General features: G+C 39.9%; 2 protein-coding genes across 3 annotated transcripts in view; both read right to left on the bottom strand.

Annotated features, from left to right (window-relative positions):
• LOC307044614 (voltage-dependent N-type calcium channel subunit alpha-1B-like) overlaps nucleotides 1-17,776 on the bottom strand; it is a 576,385-nt gene that overhangs the window by 32,771 nt on the left and 525,838 nt on the right. The gene's annotated exons all lie outside the window — the stretch shown is intronic.
• LOC307042441 (uncharacterized protein) lies at nucleotides 9,386-16,190 on the bottom strand. Of its 2 annotated transcripts, XM_079686312.1 has the most exons (16): nucleotides 15,393-16,189; nucleotides 15,217-15,291; nucleotides 14,653-15,048; nucleotides 14,361-14,465; nucleotides 14,020-14,252; nucleotides 13,762-13,940; nucleotides 13,079-13,172; nucleotides 12,762-12,997; nucleotides 12,430-12,544; nucleotides 11,911-12,028; nucleotides 11,739-11,830; nucleotides 11,189-11,306; nucleotides 10,990-11,091; nucleotides 10,718-10,891; nucleotides 10,076-10,252; nucleotides 9,386-9,848 (listed from the first exon to the last, which is right to left on the bottom strand). In XM_079686312.1, exons 3-16 carry the CDS (start codon nucleotides 14,918-14,920, stop codon nucleotides 9,550-9,552), a joined length of 2,310 nt encoding a protein of 769 aa, XP_079542438.1. In that variant the 5' UTR covers nucleotides 14,921-15,048; nucleotides 15,217-15,291; nucleotides 15,393-16,189; the 3' UTR covers nucleotides 9,386-9,549. The 2 variants fall into 2 exon arrangements, with proteins under 2 accessions (XP_079542438.1, XP_079542439.1); XM_079686313.1 differs by having other exon boundaries at nucleotides 9,793-9,874; nucleotides 14,020-14,465; nucleotides 15,393-16,190.

Here is a 17,776-nt window from a genome sequence, read left to right on the forward strand (position 1 = left end):
ATAATTTACAAACATGTAAAAATCTTTCATATGCGATGGAAACTTCTGAAGCAATGGAAACAGGAGTCAGAGAGACACGAGGAGAGCAGGAACTTTGATGGCAAACTGATGGTTTATTCACAAGACATGTGTGCCACGAATTGACACAAAAGATGCCAAACCAATTCTGAAGATCTCTACCCCAGACCCATATTTAGCTAGTTCTGAGAGAAGAATCAACATTGTGCATAACAAGATAAAACCAACACCTCTATCAGCTGACGCCAATAGGCAGGAACAGGGAGACAAAACACTGAGAGCACAGTAGCCAAGGCTACAGGTGCCTGTGCTCAGTCAGGACAAGACCTGGGGGGTATACCACGAAACTGGTTCAACCTAACCTGGATATGTTTGAGTTAGCCGGTTGGCCTAATCCAAAACATACGCCCTCTCGCTAAACGGCACTACGACTCGGGTTATCAAGTGGATCGCTCAAGCCAGCCGTGTCCTATCTAGTTAGGTGCGCGTTCACATAAAAGGGGTAGTATTTGGAGCATTCGACCAATCACAAACATGGAGAAGCGTACTGACAGCGCAGCGCGTCATACTTCCTGAATGAAAAGTCAACTATATAATTAGACAAATATGAAGACTTTAAACATCCATGACTCAAACACTTTATCCAGGATAAAAGCCACATAGCTCCACCTGCAAGGTGAATACAGCTGGTACAAGAAAAAGTGTTTGAATGCGTACATTAACAGGTTTATGATATGCCCCGTCTAAGACAAGATCTGACTTTAATTACATTTGACTCGAGTGTTTCGTAATGTGTTGCTTAAAATAATACTTCTGCATACAGTATGTGACACTGTAAGTGTTGCACGGCCAGATACGGCTCAGCTGACTCAGATAAGGAAATATATGATACATTATGATGTGATGCCGCGGACTGTACTGTTACTTTGATCCAGTTACTTATGTTGTGGCAGATATTTAATTAAGCTTTCTTAACGCTAATGTTATAATAGTCAGATTGCTCTGAAGATGGGAGGTGATATTCTATTAATGTTCACATTCACACGTGAACACGTTTGGTTCTATGCAAACTCAGTAATATCCATTGTGATACAGTTATAAGGCCTTCACAAGAGACTGTCAGTGGAGATTAAAGGGGATCAGGAGCTCACGTCTTCTCAGAGTCCTTGGTATCTGGCTTGATGATTGTCTCACATTTCTAAACTTCATGTCAATAACCTGCTTAAAAAGCTGAGGGTTAGGCTAGGTTTCTTCTACAGGAACAAGTCCTGTTTCTCTGCTTGAGGCCAGGAAAAGGCTAGTCACTGTGAACTTTTGACCTGTGCTGGACTATGGTGATTTGATCTATATGAATGCACCTGCCAATTGCCTGGTCAAGTTAGATGCTGCGTATCACAGTGCACTGAGATTTGTGACAAACTGTAAAGCATTAACCCATCACTGTACCCTGTATGCAAGGGCTGGTTTGCTTTCACTAACTGTACGGAGGCACTGGTACATTTATATATACAAAGCCATGTTAGGGAAACTTCCATCTTATATCTGCTCCCTGATCTCACGGAAAATTGTAAGTGGCTACTGCCTGAGATCGAATGCTGTGGTTTTATTAAATGTGCCAACTGCTAGGACTGTCTTAGGGAAGACAGCTTTTAGATGCGCAGCTCCTCTGTCTTGGAATAGTCTGCAAATTAAATGGAAACTGAGCAATCTGGTGCCACTAAATGTTTTTAAAGCTCGGTTGGATGCTACTCAATCGGAAGCTATTGGTACCTGTTTATGTGGATAGTTATGTAAATGATGCTGTATGATGTCCTTTTGTTGTTCTGTTTATGTTTTTATGTTTCATGTGGAACCTACTTGAGCAGGTCTCCCTTGAAAAAGAGATCAATGATCTCAATTTTTTTATTTATTTTATTTTTTATTTAACCTTTATTTAACCAGATAAAAAGCATTGAGATAAAATCTCATTTACAATGCTGACCTGGCCAAGAAGGCAGCAACGTTACACATAACACATAACACAAACATATAAAATAAAGAGAACATAACTAAGAAAACAAAAGACGAAAAAAAGCAGTTACTACATTGTGCACATTAGGACAGTAAGAAAGGCACTACTTATTACTGCATGAGCAGCTGGTGGTAAGGACTTCTGACAACTTCAATTTAAAACAGGCTATAGAAACAAGTGCCGTCAGTTTGAGGCGTGATTGAAGGTCATTCCAAGACCAAGGACCATAATAAAAGAGACTCCTTTTTCCAGCCTCAGTCCGCACAGCAGGAACCTGGAACCGTATCAAGGCACTGGATCTGAGGTTGTAAAAGTCACAAACTGGAGCAAATCTGGCACATATGTAGAGTGGAAGATTTCCTAAAATGGCTTTATACATTAATAAAAACCAATGCTGCATCCTACGCATAGTGAGTGAGGACCATCAAGTTAGGCTATACAGTGTGCAATGATGAGTCCTATAGGGTGCATTTGATATATAACGCAGTGCAGCATGGTAGAGTGGGTCAAGTTTGGCCAAGACAGTGGGACAGGCAAATCTATAAATGGTGTCACCGTAGTCCAGCTGGGACAGGAATAAGCCAGAGACCAACCTTTTACGGGATGAAGTTGAAAAACAACATTTAAGTCTGTAAAGGAAGCCAAGACTGAATTTCAATTTCTTTGTTAGAACTTCGATATGGTGTTTGAAGTTCAGATTACTGTCCAACCAAAAGCCAAGATATTTGTAGATATCAACAAACTCCACAGAGACGCCATCAAGGGTGTCAATGGAGAGGCAAGAGGACGCTGACTTGGGACCAAAAAGCATTGCTTTGGTTTTCTTACTGTTCAAAAGCAGTTTGGAATCAAGAAGTGCATGCTGCAGCGTGATAAAATCAGATTTTAAATTGGAAACGGCCATGTCCAGAGAAGGAGCACATGAATATACAATAGTATATTCATCAGCATACATATGATAGGTAGAAAATTGCATCTGATTACAAATATTGTTTACATATAATAAAAAGAGCAAAGGCCCCAAAATAGAGCCCTGTGGAACGCCCTTCTCCAAGGTGACAGGGTCAGAGACAGTGCTACCCAACCTGACGCATTGAGTACGGTCGGTTAGATAACTCTGAAACCAACAAATGGCATTATGACCGAAACGAGACACCAACATAACATTAGACATAATGTGGTGATCTACAGTATCAAATGCTTTGGCTAGGTCAATAAACAATGCAACACAAACAGATTTGTTATCCAAAGCAGCCTTGATATCATCTAAGACTTTCAGACTGGCAGTCACAGTACTGTGCTCTGATCTGAATCCAGATTGCATAGGGTTAAGGATGTTGTGTGAATTTATTTTTTTTTTTAGCTGAGTAGAAACTAGGGACTCAAGAATCTTTGATAACATAGAAAGATTTGAGATAGGACGATAATTATTTAACTCAGTGGGATCACCAGCTTTCAAGAGGGGCGATACCAGAGCTTGCTTCCACAGAGCTGGCAGTGTGTGAGTGGACAGGGAGAGATTAAAAATATCAGTTACTGGTTGTGCTATAATCTGAGCTGCAATTTTTAAAAAGAATGGGTCGAGGCCGTCAGGCCCGGCAGACTTTTTAGGATCAATTGAGTGCAAACCCTGTAAGACTTCAGAGACCGAGAAAGAAGCAAAATCAAAAACAGGGGAGCTCATCTCTTGACTAGGGCTGTGAGTACGACCATTTAGAGAGTCATGACTTTGCTCATCAAAAATGTGACCAGCCTTTTTGAAGTGAGCATTGAAAGCATTAGACATACCATCTGAATCTGAAATAAAATAATCACTGACCTTCAGTTTTTGTGGGAAACTAGAAACTTTCTTGTTCTGAAGTGATTTAATTGTTTTCCAGAACTTAGAATGGTCATTAAAACAATCAGTGGTTAAGCTCAGATAGTAATCAGTTTTAGCTTTTTTAATAAGGGCTGAACATTTATTTCTGAGGACACGAAAAAGAAGCCAGTCATCACTAGTGTTAGACTTTCTAGCTAAAGACCATCGCTTATTTCGATCATGAATTAGATCAGATAGTTCTCTAGTAAACCATGGAGTGTTCCTATTCTTGACTCTGAATTTTCTAAGGGGGGCATGTCTATTAATAATCGATAAAAAGTGATCAATAAAAAATTGGACGGCAACATCAACAGATGGAATTAACGCTATGAAGTGCCATTTAACCTCCGCCAGATCATGTAGGAAAGCCTGCTCAGAGAAGTGTTTGAAGCAGCGCCTGAGGACAATAAGGCCCTTGGCTTTGGGCAACTTAGTGCTCCTAACGCAAGCAATAGTGCAATGGTCACTGATATCATTAGGAAAAACACCAACAGACACATACTTATGAGCTGCATTTGTTAGAATGACATCTATAAGGGTATCGTTATTGGGTTTGGCAGGGTTTATTCTAGTGGGACTATCAATAAGCTGAGTTAAGTTCAAAGAATCACAAACCTGCTTAAACTGTGAAGATTTATCACTCAACCAGTCCCAATTTAAATCACCCATTAATATGATTTCAGAAGAAAACAGACAACAATTCAGTAAGGCTAGTAGTTGCATCCATGATGGCCGATGGAGGCCTATAACCAGGGGTGCACATAACTGGTACGCAGGTACGCATGCGCGGCAAAAATCTGAATTGCGTAACGTCACTTGTGTCACTACGCGCCTTTGCGTACCTCAAAACATCTAAACAAAACACATATTTCGTCTACACGAGTTTCTTGTCAACAGTCAATGGAGTAAACTACGAGACATGTTAAAAAAAAACAAAGACATTAAGCAGCTACGTTGCCGTTTCGCTCCCTGCAAAAAATCTTCGGACTTTCTGTGGCTGACTGAACTGGGTGCTGGCCGAGCCGCGCAGGACATAACCGACGGACCTGTGAAGCTTACAGGAGGCAGAGGCTTAGATCACCGGACTACAGAGTTGGTCGCCGTGTGACAGAAAGGGTTAACGTCGGTATGAACAACAGAATTGTGCCAAAACTCCGCCAACTGGCTGCAGTGGGAGACTCCTCTGTGCACATTCTGTGCCCCGCGCACACACTGGAGAACTGCGCAAAATCAGCTGATCACAACGTTCACGCTCTGTGGTCAAGCTGCTGCAATTTTATTTCCAACAAAGTGGAGTAAAACACACAGTTGCAAACTTACTCAGGGTGTTATGGAAGAGTTTTAAATCAGACAGAGGTGTAAGAAGTACTCAGATATTGTACTTGAGTAAAAGTAGAGTGTTACTCTGTTACAATAGAAGTCCTGCATTCAAAATGTTACTCAAGTAAAATTAGAAAAGTATTATCATCAAAATATAGTTCCCAAAGTACCAAAAGTAAAAGTAGTCAATGTGCAGATTGGTCGATTTCAGAATAATATATATGATATGTGTTGTAATGATTGATCATTAAAGTGTTCTCAAAGCTGGTTAAATTAGATCAAAGTCAAGTAAAGTACAAATATCTCAAAATTGTACTTAAGTAGAGTACTTGAAGAAGTGTAGGCTACTTAGTAACTTCCCACATCTGAAATCAGATATGACTTCAAGTCATGTGATCATTTCTTAGTATTTGATCCTTCCACTTGGCCTCAGGAAATGCTAGGACTTCACAGTTTTGGCAAGAAGTTTTGGAGAAAGCAAATCGGAGGCTTAAAAAGAGACAGGGAGGTGCATCTTCATCATCTAGCATGCAATAAGTGTAAATAGAGGACAGTGAAGGAGACACTGAGGAGGACCATGCTTCGTATGGGGTGAGTACCAAACGCTGTCTCCTGGTACTCATCTGAGTAACTCACAAAAAAAGTTATGTGCACCCCTGCCTATAACAGCCAATAACAGTGAGAGGAGCATTTGCTATAGTTATTTGGACTGCTAGCAACTCAAATTGCCTTGGAATTGAAATAGAGTGAAGGACTGAGCACTGTAGTTTCTCAGCAGTGTATATTGCAACACCACCAGCTCTGCCCTTACGATCCGTTCTGAATACATTATATCCATCAATGTGAATAACAGTGTCAGTGACAGACGGTTTTAACCAGGTTTCAGAAACTACAACAATATCAGGTTTAGCAACTAAAAACCAGGTCTTGAAAACATCTAATTTGGGCACTAGGCTTCTAGCATTAACATGCAGAAAACCCAATCCTTGCCTACAGCTAAACTCATTCGGAGTTGGCAAATTATGCAAGGAAGCAGAGAAACACTCAGGACCAGGGTTAATGTTAACGTTACCAGAGAGTAGTAGCAGTAACAATATTAACAGTCTGGAAGATGATTTTTTCACATGGGCTCTGGACGCGTCGCTCCTCGGGGGGGGGGCGGGGCTGCTCCAATCCTTCGATATTAGCGAGTCCAGATTAAATAGGGCAAACGGGAGAGCGCATTTCGTGCCATGAAACATCAGCTTTTGGTAAAAACTATCCGATGGAGTCAGCGCTCCAGAGGTTTCACCATCTGAAAGTCCGAAGTGAATAGAGATATTGCTGGGAGGCAACCAGTCAGTTTTGCCGACATGCGGTCTGACAATTAATCCCAGGAAGAAAGCGAACACAAGGGTAGCTTTAGGCAACATAGTGCCTTAACACACCCAATTCAGGATCCGCAGCTCAGGTGCATCAGCCCCCGACAGCACGGCAGGACAGACAGCAATCCAGAGTCCGAAGGAGCGAAAGCTCAGGCAGAGAGCAAACAATCCAGTCACAGCGAGGCACCGGCACAAAACAGCCCAAAAACTCAAGCTTTTAAAACGTTTTTAAAAGCGCAGCAGACCAATTTAAAAACGGGTCTAAAAAGCTAAATAAAAATTATAAAATGTCAGTATGCACAAGAAGAACGAGGATGAGACAAACACTAACAGAGACAGAAAACAAATCAACGTGCTGTCATCTTGGGAGGCGTGGCCACATTGCACTCAATGGGATACACCTGTATAAATAAAGGTTTGAAATTAAATGAAATGAGAGTCATCATCATCATCATGTTCTCTCCGCTGCTGCTGCTGCTGGCAGCTGGAAGTGAGTCAACACTTATTATACTGCTGTTTAACATGATAATCTGTCATATAACTTTGTTTTGTATTTGTACAGGTGTGAAGTGTGAACAGTTGACACAGCCAGCCTATGTGACTGTGCAGCCAGGTCAACGTCTGACCATCACCTGTCAGGTCTCTTATTCTGTTAGTTAATAATAATAATAAAATTCAATAACGCGCTTTAACCACTAGGTGCCCGTCTATCAGCTGTGCACCGTTATGGTGTAAATACTGCCTATCTACCAATTGGATCAAATATAAAAGTCAGCCGAATTACTGTTGATATTGCAAGGAGACATATTGTGTGAAAATAAATCTAAGATGTTGTTAAATGGCTGATATATTTGTGATCCACGTCACGTTTTCAGTTTTGGCGGCAGTTCTTCCTGTTTGGATAGAAGTCTTCTCATCAGGGCTCTATAAATAGATAACTACGGCAGATATGTAATATGTAATGCAGCCGAACCATGTATTACAATGCCGTTATGTGATTAGCTCCAAAGAGAAAAGCAAGCAAACTCGGAATAAAGTATTATTATTATTATTTTTTTAAATGTTTTCGGATTTCACATCGCATAAACACCATTTCCCAACGTGCATTGCGGCTAAACCATGAATCACCGAGCTGAGGATCTTGGTTATGGCTAGAAAGGATCCGTCTTGTGTAAAACTCTCGCGAGAGTTCGGCTGAATGTCACGTGGCTGAATGTTTACGTTTGGCAGGCAGCCTTTCAGTTAGGATCGTTAACATCAGTTGGCCACAGCAAATGATGGTGAGAAGCTAAACTATCTATTAATTATGTAAATGACAGGGAGTGTGATTGTTGAAAAGCGGTCTTGCTGGTGTTCAAAGAAGAATGACAACACTGTAGATCACCAACACTATGGTTTATTTTTTATTCACAGGCAAGTCAACGTTGTCGCAGTAAAAGTCCCAAGATAGCTCCTGGTGCAATAAAATGTTCCCTTGCAGTGTTTTACTATTATGTCTGATGTTTCTCTATTAATATTGCTGCTGCATTAATGTGGATGTTGCATCATGTTACTGCTGTAGATGTGTTTCCGAGCCGCTCCGATTACAACGAGAGTTACAACGAGAACGTGACGTCATATTTACAATAGAAGGATCCTTTCTAGCCATAACCGAGGATCTTGCCTACGTCTGTTTCCGGTATTGTTTTTGACGGATGTATTTTGTTATACACACATTCCTTCACATTTAAATTAAAATGTACATTAAAATATTTCGTGAGGCTTTCTAAAATGTTTTAAAATATAACTACGGTTCGAGTTGAAGAGTTTATAAATTAATATGAACCGAAGCTGTTGCCTGGTAACGCAATCGTGCAACGTCACGTCCGTTAATTCCACATCCACACACATCGATTTAATAAATGAATGTAGCCTTTGTATCTGCTAAAAGAGGTGCCGACCAGCTGGGGCAACAGAAAATTGGCGAAATTGAGTGTGACTATTACAAATGAAATCATTATTATATTAATATTGATAATAATAACCGACCGTCGGGGTAGCATTTGCTTGGCATTTCCGGGTATATCTCCACTGGTCGGGCCACGTTAACAATACTGTGTAATTGTCACGTTTGAAGGGACGAAATCGTGACAGCTTCACGTCTCCCATCATGGTAAATCGTCACATGTTCACGTCTTGCCGTGATACCGGGTTGTGCTGACCATGTCCATGCCTTTATGACAACAGTGTACCAATCTTCTGATGGCTACTTCCAGCAGGATAACTCACCGTGTCACAAAGCTCAAATATTCTCCAACTGGTTTCTTGAACATGACAATGAATTTTACTCAAATGTCACAGTCCACAGTCATCAGATCCAAATCCTACAGTGCACCATTGGGATGTGGTGAACCAGAGATTTGCGTCATGGATGTGCAGCCGACAAATCTGCAGCAACTGCGTGATGCGATCAGGTCAATATTGAGCAAAATCTCTGAGGAATGCTTCCAGTACCTTGTTTAATCTATGCCATGAAGACTTAACGCAGTTCTGAAAGCAGATGGGGGTCCAACCCATCCTAGCAAGGTGTACCTAATTAAGTGGCTCGTGAGTGTATTACTTAGCTCAATTTGTATTGTTAGTGTGTGTCTGTAGGAGTAAAGTCTAGACACATTCTTTGGATGTAAGCATTGGCTAATTCAACAGATCATGATTAAATGACATGATGATAATAAGGGTGATCACCAAAACCTTATACCAGGGGTGGGGAACCTCTGGCCCTCGAGGTAACTCGGATCTGAAGGTGACTGATAACTGCTAATGGCATTTACTTGAATACCAGACATAGTAAATGCAAAGCAGGATCATATAAAAAACAAGCTAATAAACAAGCCATTCAATCGTAATACTCGTTTTAATACGTTGACATGCATACAACACAATAGACTTGTTAAGTCCTGTTCGTTGTCCTGTTTGTTGTCCTCATCACCGTCCTGTTAGTTTTCCTCATCACCGTCCTCATCACCGTCTTGTTCGTTGTCCTCATCACCGTCTTGTTCGTTGTCCTCATCACCGTCTTGTTCGTTGTCCTCATCACCGTCCTCATCACCGTCCTGTTCGTCGTCCTCATTACCGTCTTCAATGTCTTCCTCCATCATGAGAAAAGACGAGTCCGAGCCAATACAGCTGTAGGTGCTGGTGACTCTGCTCAGTTTCTGCTCCAGAAGATATTGATGGCGTAAAATACAGCAGTGCAGTCCCCTGTATCCCTCTTCTGTTATATCGCTTGGAGAAACTAAAATAAAAAGACAAAATGACAGTCTATGTAAGGCAACTTTTAGTTAGCATTGATGTTGGTTCCATATAAGCAATTTGAATGTTTAACTCCGAGGCTGTATATTAGCTAAAAAGATTTGTGATTCAGAAAAAATGCAATCAATACAGATGTTATTCAGTGATAGACATTTGACACTGGGAGGGGGGCAGTGGCAAATGTTATAAATCGGTATTTGTGGAACATACTTTGGTTCCTGATGTCGTCTTTTGTCTGATGAAGGAGGTGGTCCAGTTTGTCCAGTGCCTGCCTCAGATTTTGACAATGCTGGGTCATCTCCTTCACAATGATGACTTTCTCCTCTTCCATACGCCTGACCAGCATAACCTGGTCAAAAAGTCGCCTCTTTGTGCGCAGGTTCACCACTATAATGGAAAAAACACAAAATATAACAACCACAATGGTAAGGCTAATAAAACAAATGATATCAGTTTGAATTCAATCTTTTTAAATTAAATTGACCAAAACCTTAAAATCTGGTAAAAAAAAATTCAACCTCGCCGCTTGCTGAATTTTTTCAATTCTGTCTATGTTGGCAGAATTACATTCAGTATGTCTTGAGATTCAACATTAGTATGCAGTTCAGGGTGGTCAGGAAGGGTTTTACTGTTTCCATAGATATGCCTGTCCCAGTGAGACTAGACTATTAAGACTTGATAGGGCAACATCATACAGACCTTTCAATATAATTATTTTAAAATGATTTGTTGTGATCATGATGATTTGTGACACCTATGTTGATAGCTCTGTGTTACATTGGTGATTGTATTCTAGTACTTCAACTGAATTTATGGAATATCTAGGGCAAACAAAAACAAGTTGTTTCTTACCATCTCCTTGCGCCTCCCAGGGCAGAATGACATCCTCAGACAGACCGCATGCTGCTTCTGTGTCAATTTTCTCTGAACAGGCATCAATGGTGTTGTACTGCAGTATCCTCTCTCTGAGTTTCTTCTTGAGCTCTGTCAGTCTTCTCCGTTTGCGTTGCCTTGTTTGGTTGCTGTCTGTAAAGTAAAACAAAATACAAATAAACTAATATTAATAATACAAACAACAACAACAAGAAACAAATATTGTTTCTAGATAACGTAATAATAAATACCATTTTGTCGATAGAGGTCGTGTTTCTTTCTTCGGAGGGAATAAATAATTTCATCTATTTCTCTCTGGAGCTCCTCTTGGCTACTCTGGGCTCCATGTTTCTCTTGAAAACAGAAACAACAAGGTGTAATCATAAAACATGAAGCCAAATGTTTGGAAATATGGAACCAAATCTATACCACAGTGATCATATAACATACCAGTGGCTGCCCATTGCTTGACCTCCAACACCCACTGCTCCGTGTCCTCCAGGGAGATGTTCAGCTCTTGCTTGAGACTCTCAAGATTGTCCACTTCAGTTTGTGCTCTCTGTGTAGTCTGGTTAGAATGTTTAAAAGGAAAACGTGAATATGCGTTCCAGTTGGTTGAGAAGGTTGTTTTTTACTGAATTCCTTTAGGCACATTAACTGACCAGACAACAACATGAAATGCTAAACACCTTCTCTTCAAGGTTGGCAAGTATCACCTTAGTGTCCCTTTTTTTTCAAGATCAAGCAGGATTAACATTATTATTATTATTATTATTATTATCCAGAAATTCCGATGAATCAACCTATAGTGCTTTATTAAAAACAAACAGAACAGAGACTCTCTTGGCAGAACAGTGTGCCATGGCAGCGCCATCATAATGAAATGATTGCAGAATACATTCAATTCAACAACATGTAGCTAAGGATGGTGTTAAATTACTACAACAACAAACTCGGATAGTCTTAATATACATTTTGAAATGCAGCATGGACGTCTTACTTTGACAAATCTCTTTGAGAGTGTCTTGTGGAGATTCTCCACCTTCCTGTGGTTCCATTGCATAGCCAGCACGGTTATCATATCTGCTCTAGCTGTAAACACAAAAACATGAAAATTCATATGAGCTTTACAATGTGGCACTACTTCAAACTATTTGTTTTCCTCTACCAACCTGATTTGGTCATGTATTTTGTTGTCAGAGCTGCCCTTGAGAGGAAGCTGTTAACCTGTTCCACTTCCTCGCCAACAGTATTTCCAGCACCTTCCTGGCTTCTGCCACCCCACTTCACCTGCTCAGAATCATAAACAATGAGATCTAGCTATTTAGTTCAATATTATAATTTCTTGTACTGTACATCTTTAGTTATCATCAGTGTCAGGAGCAATTTCAGAAAGTTAAAATGTTCTGATATTGAATTATGCTTTGAACTACAATGTCACAACTGCAGTTATTTGAAGCTCTATTCATTCATTATTTCTACAGTGCGGATATATTTACTAAAATAAACATAATGGGTTTTGGAAGCCTATCCTTGTGACAGTCTGTTTTGTAACAATTTTGTCAACATTTGTAACTATTACAATTATTCCACAGGCTTGAATAGAATATACTACATGATATTCTTATGTGCACTACAATTTCTAAAACATTTGAATCTAGTGACACAAATGTTTAACTTGCATACTGTACCTCGCATTTGCCTGTGTGGGCCTTGGCGTGCATTACAGAGAGAAAAGGTTTCATCTCTGTAAGTGGTTGGAGCTCAGGCAACTTTGCTGCCATCTTCTCCAAATAAGGCCAGTACCTGTAATGACAAAATTAATTAGCTTTTCCAGTTGCATGATGGCATAATAGTAAAAAGATAAACCAGGTCCTTAAAATTACCAGTACAATCCTTGTAACCAACATCAGCATTTATCCAAATGAATGCTTTTTTTGCTTTACATCTACTGGATGTGCAAGAATTAAATAGATAACACGTTTCCCACAAACACTTCCAATTTTGCAATAGTTATAACTACCTGCAGGCAACATCCATACAAAAGAATGTTGCATTCGCAACTTCAGCCAGCTCCTTCTGCAGGAACATTGGGTAGGCATATATTTCACCACGGTAGTGATTTAGGCCTTGTAGTAAGATGCCATGTCTGCACACAGCTATTTGCAGTCCTTCCTCATCCACCTTGGCCCTGGACTTGTGTGAGGTTTCTCTGCAAGCTGTGAATGTTGCCGGTCCACAAACATCACGGCCACTTTTCTGAAATAGACACAATCTGTTACATTTAACCCTGTGCTAAGAAAAATAAATAAAGGGTTAAGGGATTGAATAGATTCTTACAATCGTCATCTGGCTCCTGATTTTGTCGACAAAGGCAGACACTTTACTGTCCTGGGCAATGAACAGTCCATCAAATAGAGACGGTTCATCTGTCCTGCGAAATTTGAGAAAGACATTGTAAGCAACATTATCATACATACATAAGTTTGATTGTGTCCTCTATTTAATGTGGCCAATTTGCTTTTGCCATAACATTTTCATAAATGTGGAAAAGGTCTTTGTGAATTTGATCTGTCATTCTGTGTAAAGTCTTTTGTCACCATTATTTAACATTAGTGAAAAGTTTACTGACTTCTTGTAAAAAGGTAAAAATAAAAGTACATCCTTTATATTGCTGGGCATGTAATAGGGCAGAGGAAGGCATAGAAAAAGGTTCCTGGGCAATTTAATACATTTTTCATGAAGCGATTATATCCAAAACTGGTTCTTAGCTCCAACATATCCAACTAACGTCAACCATTTAACATTTTAAAGTTGAGTTAACTTTACAGGCGTCATATATAATAATGTTTATGAATTGGATTTATATAATTATGTGTAATTTCAAACCAACTATTGTTTTCTGATGGTCTACAAACTTTGGAAAAAGAAATTGCAGAGTTGGGGAAAGTTAAACATTTCAGCAAAGACATTCAGCTTAGTCAATAAAACAACAACTAAAATGAGAATATGATTTCACTGACCCTCTGGACTTCTTGAAGCGATAATGCTTTCTATTGCCATCTACAGCAATAGCCAGCATGTCAGGTGTGCATGCTGGGCATTTAAAGGGCTCCACCAGGCATAGATCTTCTTGTCTGTAATTACAGAAGGCAAACTCCCGAAAGACTCTGTGGAAGGTATCGCTACAGATTCTGCCTGTCTGGAAACAAGAATGGTATTCATTTGGTTAATTAAAAGTTTGGTATTCAAAAATCTTGAAAACCACATTTTATTCTTACCCTTCCTGTGGAAAACGATCGATGTTCAAGCATTTTTATAAATACTTGCTGGGATAATGCTGGGCTGGCCAATTTCATTTGCTCGAATGATGTGAACACATCAAACTTAAAAATAATTTTGCAGCTGTCGGTTGCTGGCCAGTATTTGTATCCCAGCAAGTCACCTATGCTCGGGGACCATTTGGCGGAACAAATTGGACAGCACACAGAAGGCAGACGAACGTTGTATGGACCTGAGAAAAAATATAAATGTGCAATTTGACAGCTATCTATGCAATGTAGGACAAAAGTATAATAGTAATCCTGTATTTCTGCTTGATCGTCTTCTGGTGGCAACAAACCATTGATAGTCACCAACACGGTCTGCTTTCCTGGGATGATGGTGAAATCTTGGCTTGGACCACAGAAGCAGATTTGGGATGGCGGAGGAATTGGAAGCAGACACACTGCAGCAAAGACAATTTCAGAGATTCATATGCATGTTAGGACATGTTAGGAAATGTAGTCAATACAAATTGAGACATTTTAACTGTTAAAGCAAACTTCCGACATGGTGAATATGATGCCGCTGTATATGTAGTGCACATTAGGAAACCATGGTAAGGGAATATGTAATACATTATTTGAACCCACCTTGTTCACAGAGTCCATATTGGCCACTTTCATCCACAACCACTAAGGATGTGGGAGGAATAGGTCTGTAAAACCCATCAAACATGGCTTCCCTGTCATGGAAGACATGTTTACCATGGATAATAGGGTCACATGCCGGACAAAGAAAGGGACTTCCTGGTGGAACACAGTCCAAGCACCGGACCACAGCATCAGCAGTTTTGCATTGGAGACAGGAACGTGTAGTGACAATCTCTGCAGCCAATTTCAAATTAAGGAGCTCTGGCATTGCAGCTCTGAATTTTTGTTCACGTTTCAACTGTCTTTGGCTCCATGTTGATGCAGTGGGTGTTTCTTCTGATGATGCAGGGACAGTGAGAGAACCCAACAGGTTTCTCAGTGTCTGAAGATGTTGATCTAAAATAACAAAATATAAAACAAATCATGGAATTTAGTTTCATTAAAAAAAGATATTCCATACATGGCTTTTCATTTTACAATGTATCATGAACAAAGCTATTACATACTACAAACAATTACCTACATTTCAAGTTGAAGGATAATTTAAGAATTCATTGTGCATACCAAGACTTGGGACCTGTAGAGGAATCTCATGTGTCTCCTCGACCTCTGGGGACTCCAGAGAGCTGGAAGGTTTAACTGCATAAAACAAAGTACGATGATATGGGAAACATTATTGAGGACCGACCAACGACATTAAAACTTAATGAAACACTAGAACTAGATTATATTTGACAGACCAGATCGATTCTTATTCCAATGTTGGGCTATAATGTTCCCATCCAGGTCCCTCTTCCTCCAGGAAACATTTGATCCTTGCGTTATTTTCTTTGGTATCTTCTGTATCTTCGGATTCTTTGGTTTCTTTGGTATCTTAATATATAAATATATAAAAGAGATTATATATTTCCCTTAATTGTTGCACACACATCTTTGTAATGTGTGTGTCTGTTATCATTTGAGTAAATGTTATAATACATTTTTGGATAATGTTGTACTTGCCTTATTTGCCAACTCATCTGCGAGGGCATTCCCTATCTCTAGCCATTCATTCAGTTGCTTGGATGCCATTTTTAAGTGAGGATAAAAAGGGCAACAACAAACAAAGGATGAACTGACATACAGGGAGGGAGAAAAACAAAACAAAAGACAAGAAAACGAGAGGGGTGAAAGAGAGTAGGAAGAGGAATATGGCTCTGAAAAGAACCGTTGATTTTTTTATGATAATAGGCTACTTCATATAATTGAATTGATAGATGACCTGAAAAAAACCAAACAGATGAACTCAGATTAGCTGTGCTACCATGTAATTTAATTGTTGCTTCATAAATAAGCATTTGCCAAAATAAAACTACAGGCACCAAAATCAATCAAGTCCCAGGTAAATCAGTAATTACAGGGAAATATATTTCTCTTTTTAACTAGATGTGATGCTTTCACAAAACTTAAGTTGAATTAGCGAATGTTTAAAGTAGTAAAACAACTATGACCTGATGATATTCAAGTGTTGAACTTACCCTAACTATCATTAATGCAACATGTTAGGGGACATTTCGAAGAAAAAAAAAGTGTGTGCATTATAAAAAGCGCCATGTAAATGTCAACTATTATTATTATTATTATTATTATTAAAGTGCCATTTCCTTTCGCATTGTTTACGTTCATATCATGTCCTGGTCTGGTTAGCTGAATATACATACTTTTGCCATTATGTGTTATGTCATGTGCTACCAAGCGTTTTGTTTTTAGGCAAGATTTTAGCTCCTTTTGTGCGAAGGAGAAAACTCTCCCTCCAACTTGTTGTAGATGAACCTTCTTATATTGCAATACATATCCGTTAGCGCATATAAGCTTAGCGCTAAGCTAAGCGCTAACCTTTACAGCCATGCTATTGCTAACAACATGCATTCGCCTATACTGCCTATGCCACGGGCCAGCCCTAAAACGTAAAACTGAAATATCGTGGTTAAACATGATTAGTAGAGAAACGACAGGATTAATTAAAAGCGTAAACAAATCAAATGAAATACAGAAATCAGATTTACCACTTGTAAAGCTCTGACGCTCTTTAACAATTCTTCTTCTTCTCCATCTTCTTCTTCATCTTCATCTTCTTGGCTCGTCGCACTTTTATTGATGCGCAAGGTTAAAGTTCACGGGATTACGATCGTGACAAAACGTGACAAAAGGTCGTAATAAACTGCTGCTAGAAATGAATAATGGGAAAGCTACATGGCTATGGGTCGTAATATCGTGATCAACACTGCTTAAACAATCGACCTATTTGGTCGTTTTTTGTAGGAGGACAGGCTGGTGTGTGTGTGTGTGGGGGTGTGTGTGGGCATTTGTTTATGATAGTATTGTTTGTTCCGGTGCACTCCGGCAGGACTATAGCACATCGAGATTAAGATTAAACAAATTTCTTTCACTTGGGAATACACATATAACTATGGAGAACCAGATTTGTGTAAATTAATTATTTGAAAACAAATGCCGGTGGTGTCGGACACAGACAAACACACCGAACACGCACACACAGAGCGGAGATGAGCACAAACAAACACACACACACACATGATGCGCCCCGGTGACAGGACATCTCCTTCATAAAACGAGGGGGAATACTCTGGTAGTTCGATGTGTGTAGAGGTGTGTGTGGTTAAACGTAGCAGCCTCAATCTCTATTCAGCTGTTCTAATGAAGGGAAACACAGTGAAGTAAACAGTAAAAGGCACAGCTCGTTGCAGCTGGTGCTGCTCGTCTCAGATTCTGCTGAGTTACACGTTACTGGCTCCAGTGCCCTGTCCGACGAAGCCAGTTCAACAGACCCTGGATATGTTTGATTTACCCGGCTTAACTAACCCTAACAAACGCGATGTCACTAAGCGGTCCTACAAAGCTGGTTATCAACTCAGTAAATCAACCAAGGTTTCTCTGTCCGGCTGAGAGCGCGTTCACGTGAAAGGGACGGGGTTAGCAACATTTGACCAATCATAAAATGGAGACGCGTGCTGACAGCGCAGCGTTATACTTCATGAATGAATAGTGTAAATAACAAATCCTGCTCCGTAGTACAGGCCACTGGTGCCGCAGAGATTTCATAAAGTGAAGGAGATTTTCCTTC

The sequence above is a fragment of the Notothenia rossii genome, assembly GCF_949606895.1.
Source record: "Notothenia rossii genome assembly, chromosome: 6".
In the NCBI taxonomy this organism is placed as follows: domain Eukaryota; kingdom Metazoa; phylum Chordata; class Actinopteri; order Perciformes; family Nototheniidae; genus Notothenia; species Notothenia rossii.

Bases quoted from the DNA above. Each gene is read 5' to 3' on its own strand.
- LOC307042441 (XM_079686312.1), bottom strand. From the start codon at position 14,920: ATGCCAGAGCTCCTTAATTTGAAATTGGCTGCAGAGATTGTCACTACA. The intron at 13,941-14,019 runs GTAAGAATAAAA...TCTTGTTTCCAG, and splicing joins GATCGTTTTCCACAGGAAGG to ACAGGCAGAATCTGTAGCGA. The intron at 10,253-10,717 runs GTAAGAAACAAC...TTTCCATTATAG, and splicing joins CTGGGAGGCGCAAGGAGATG to TGGTGAACCTGCGCACAAAG.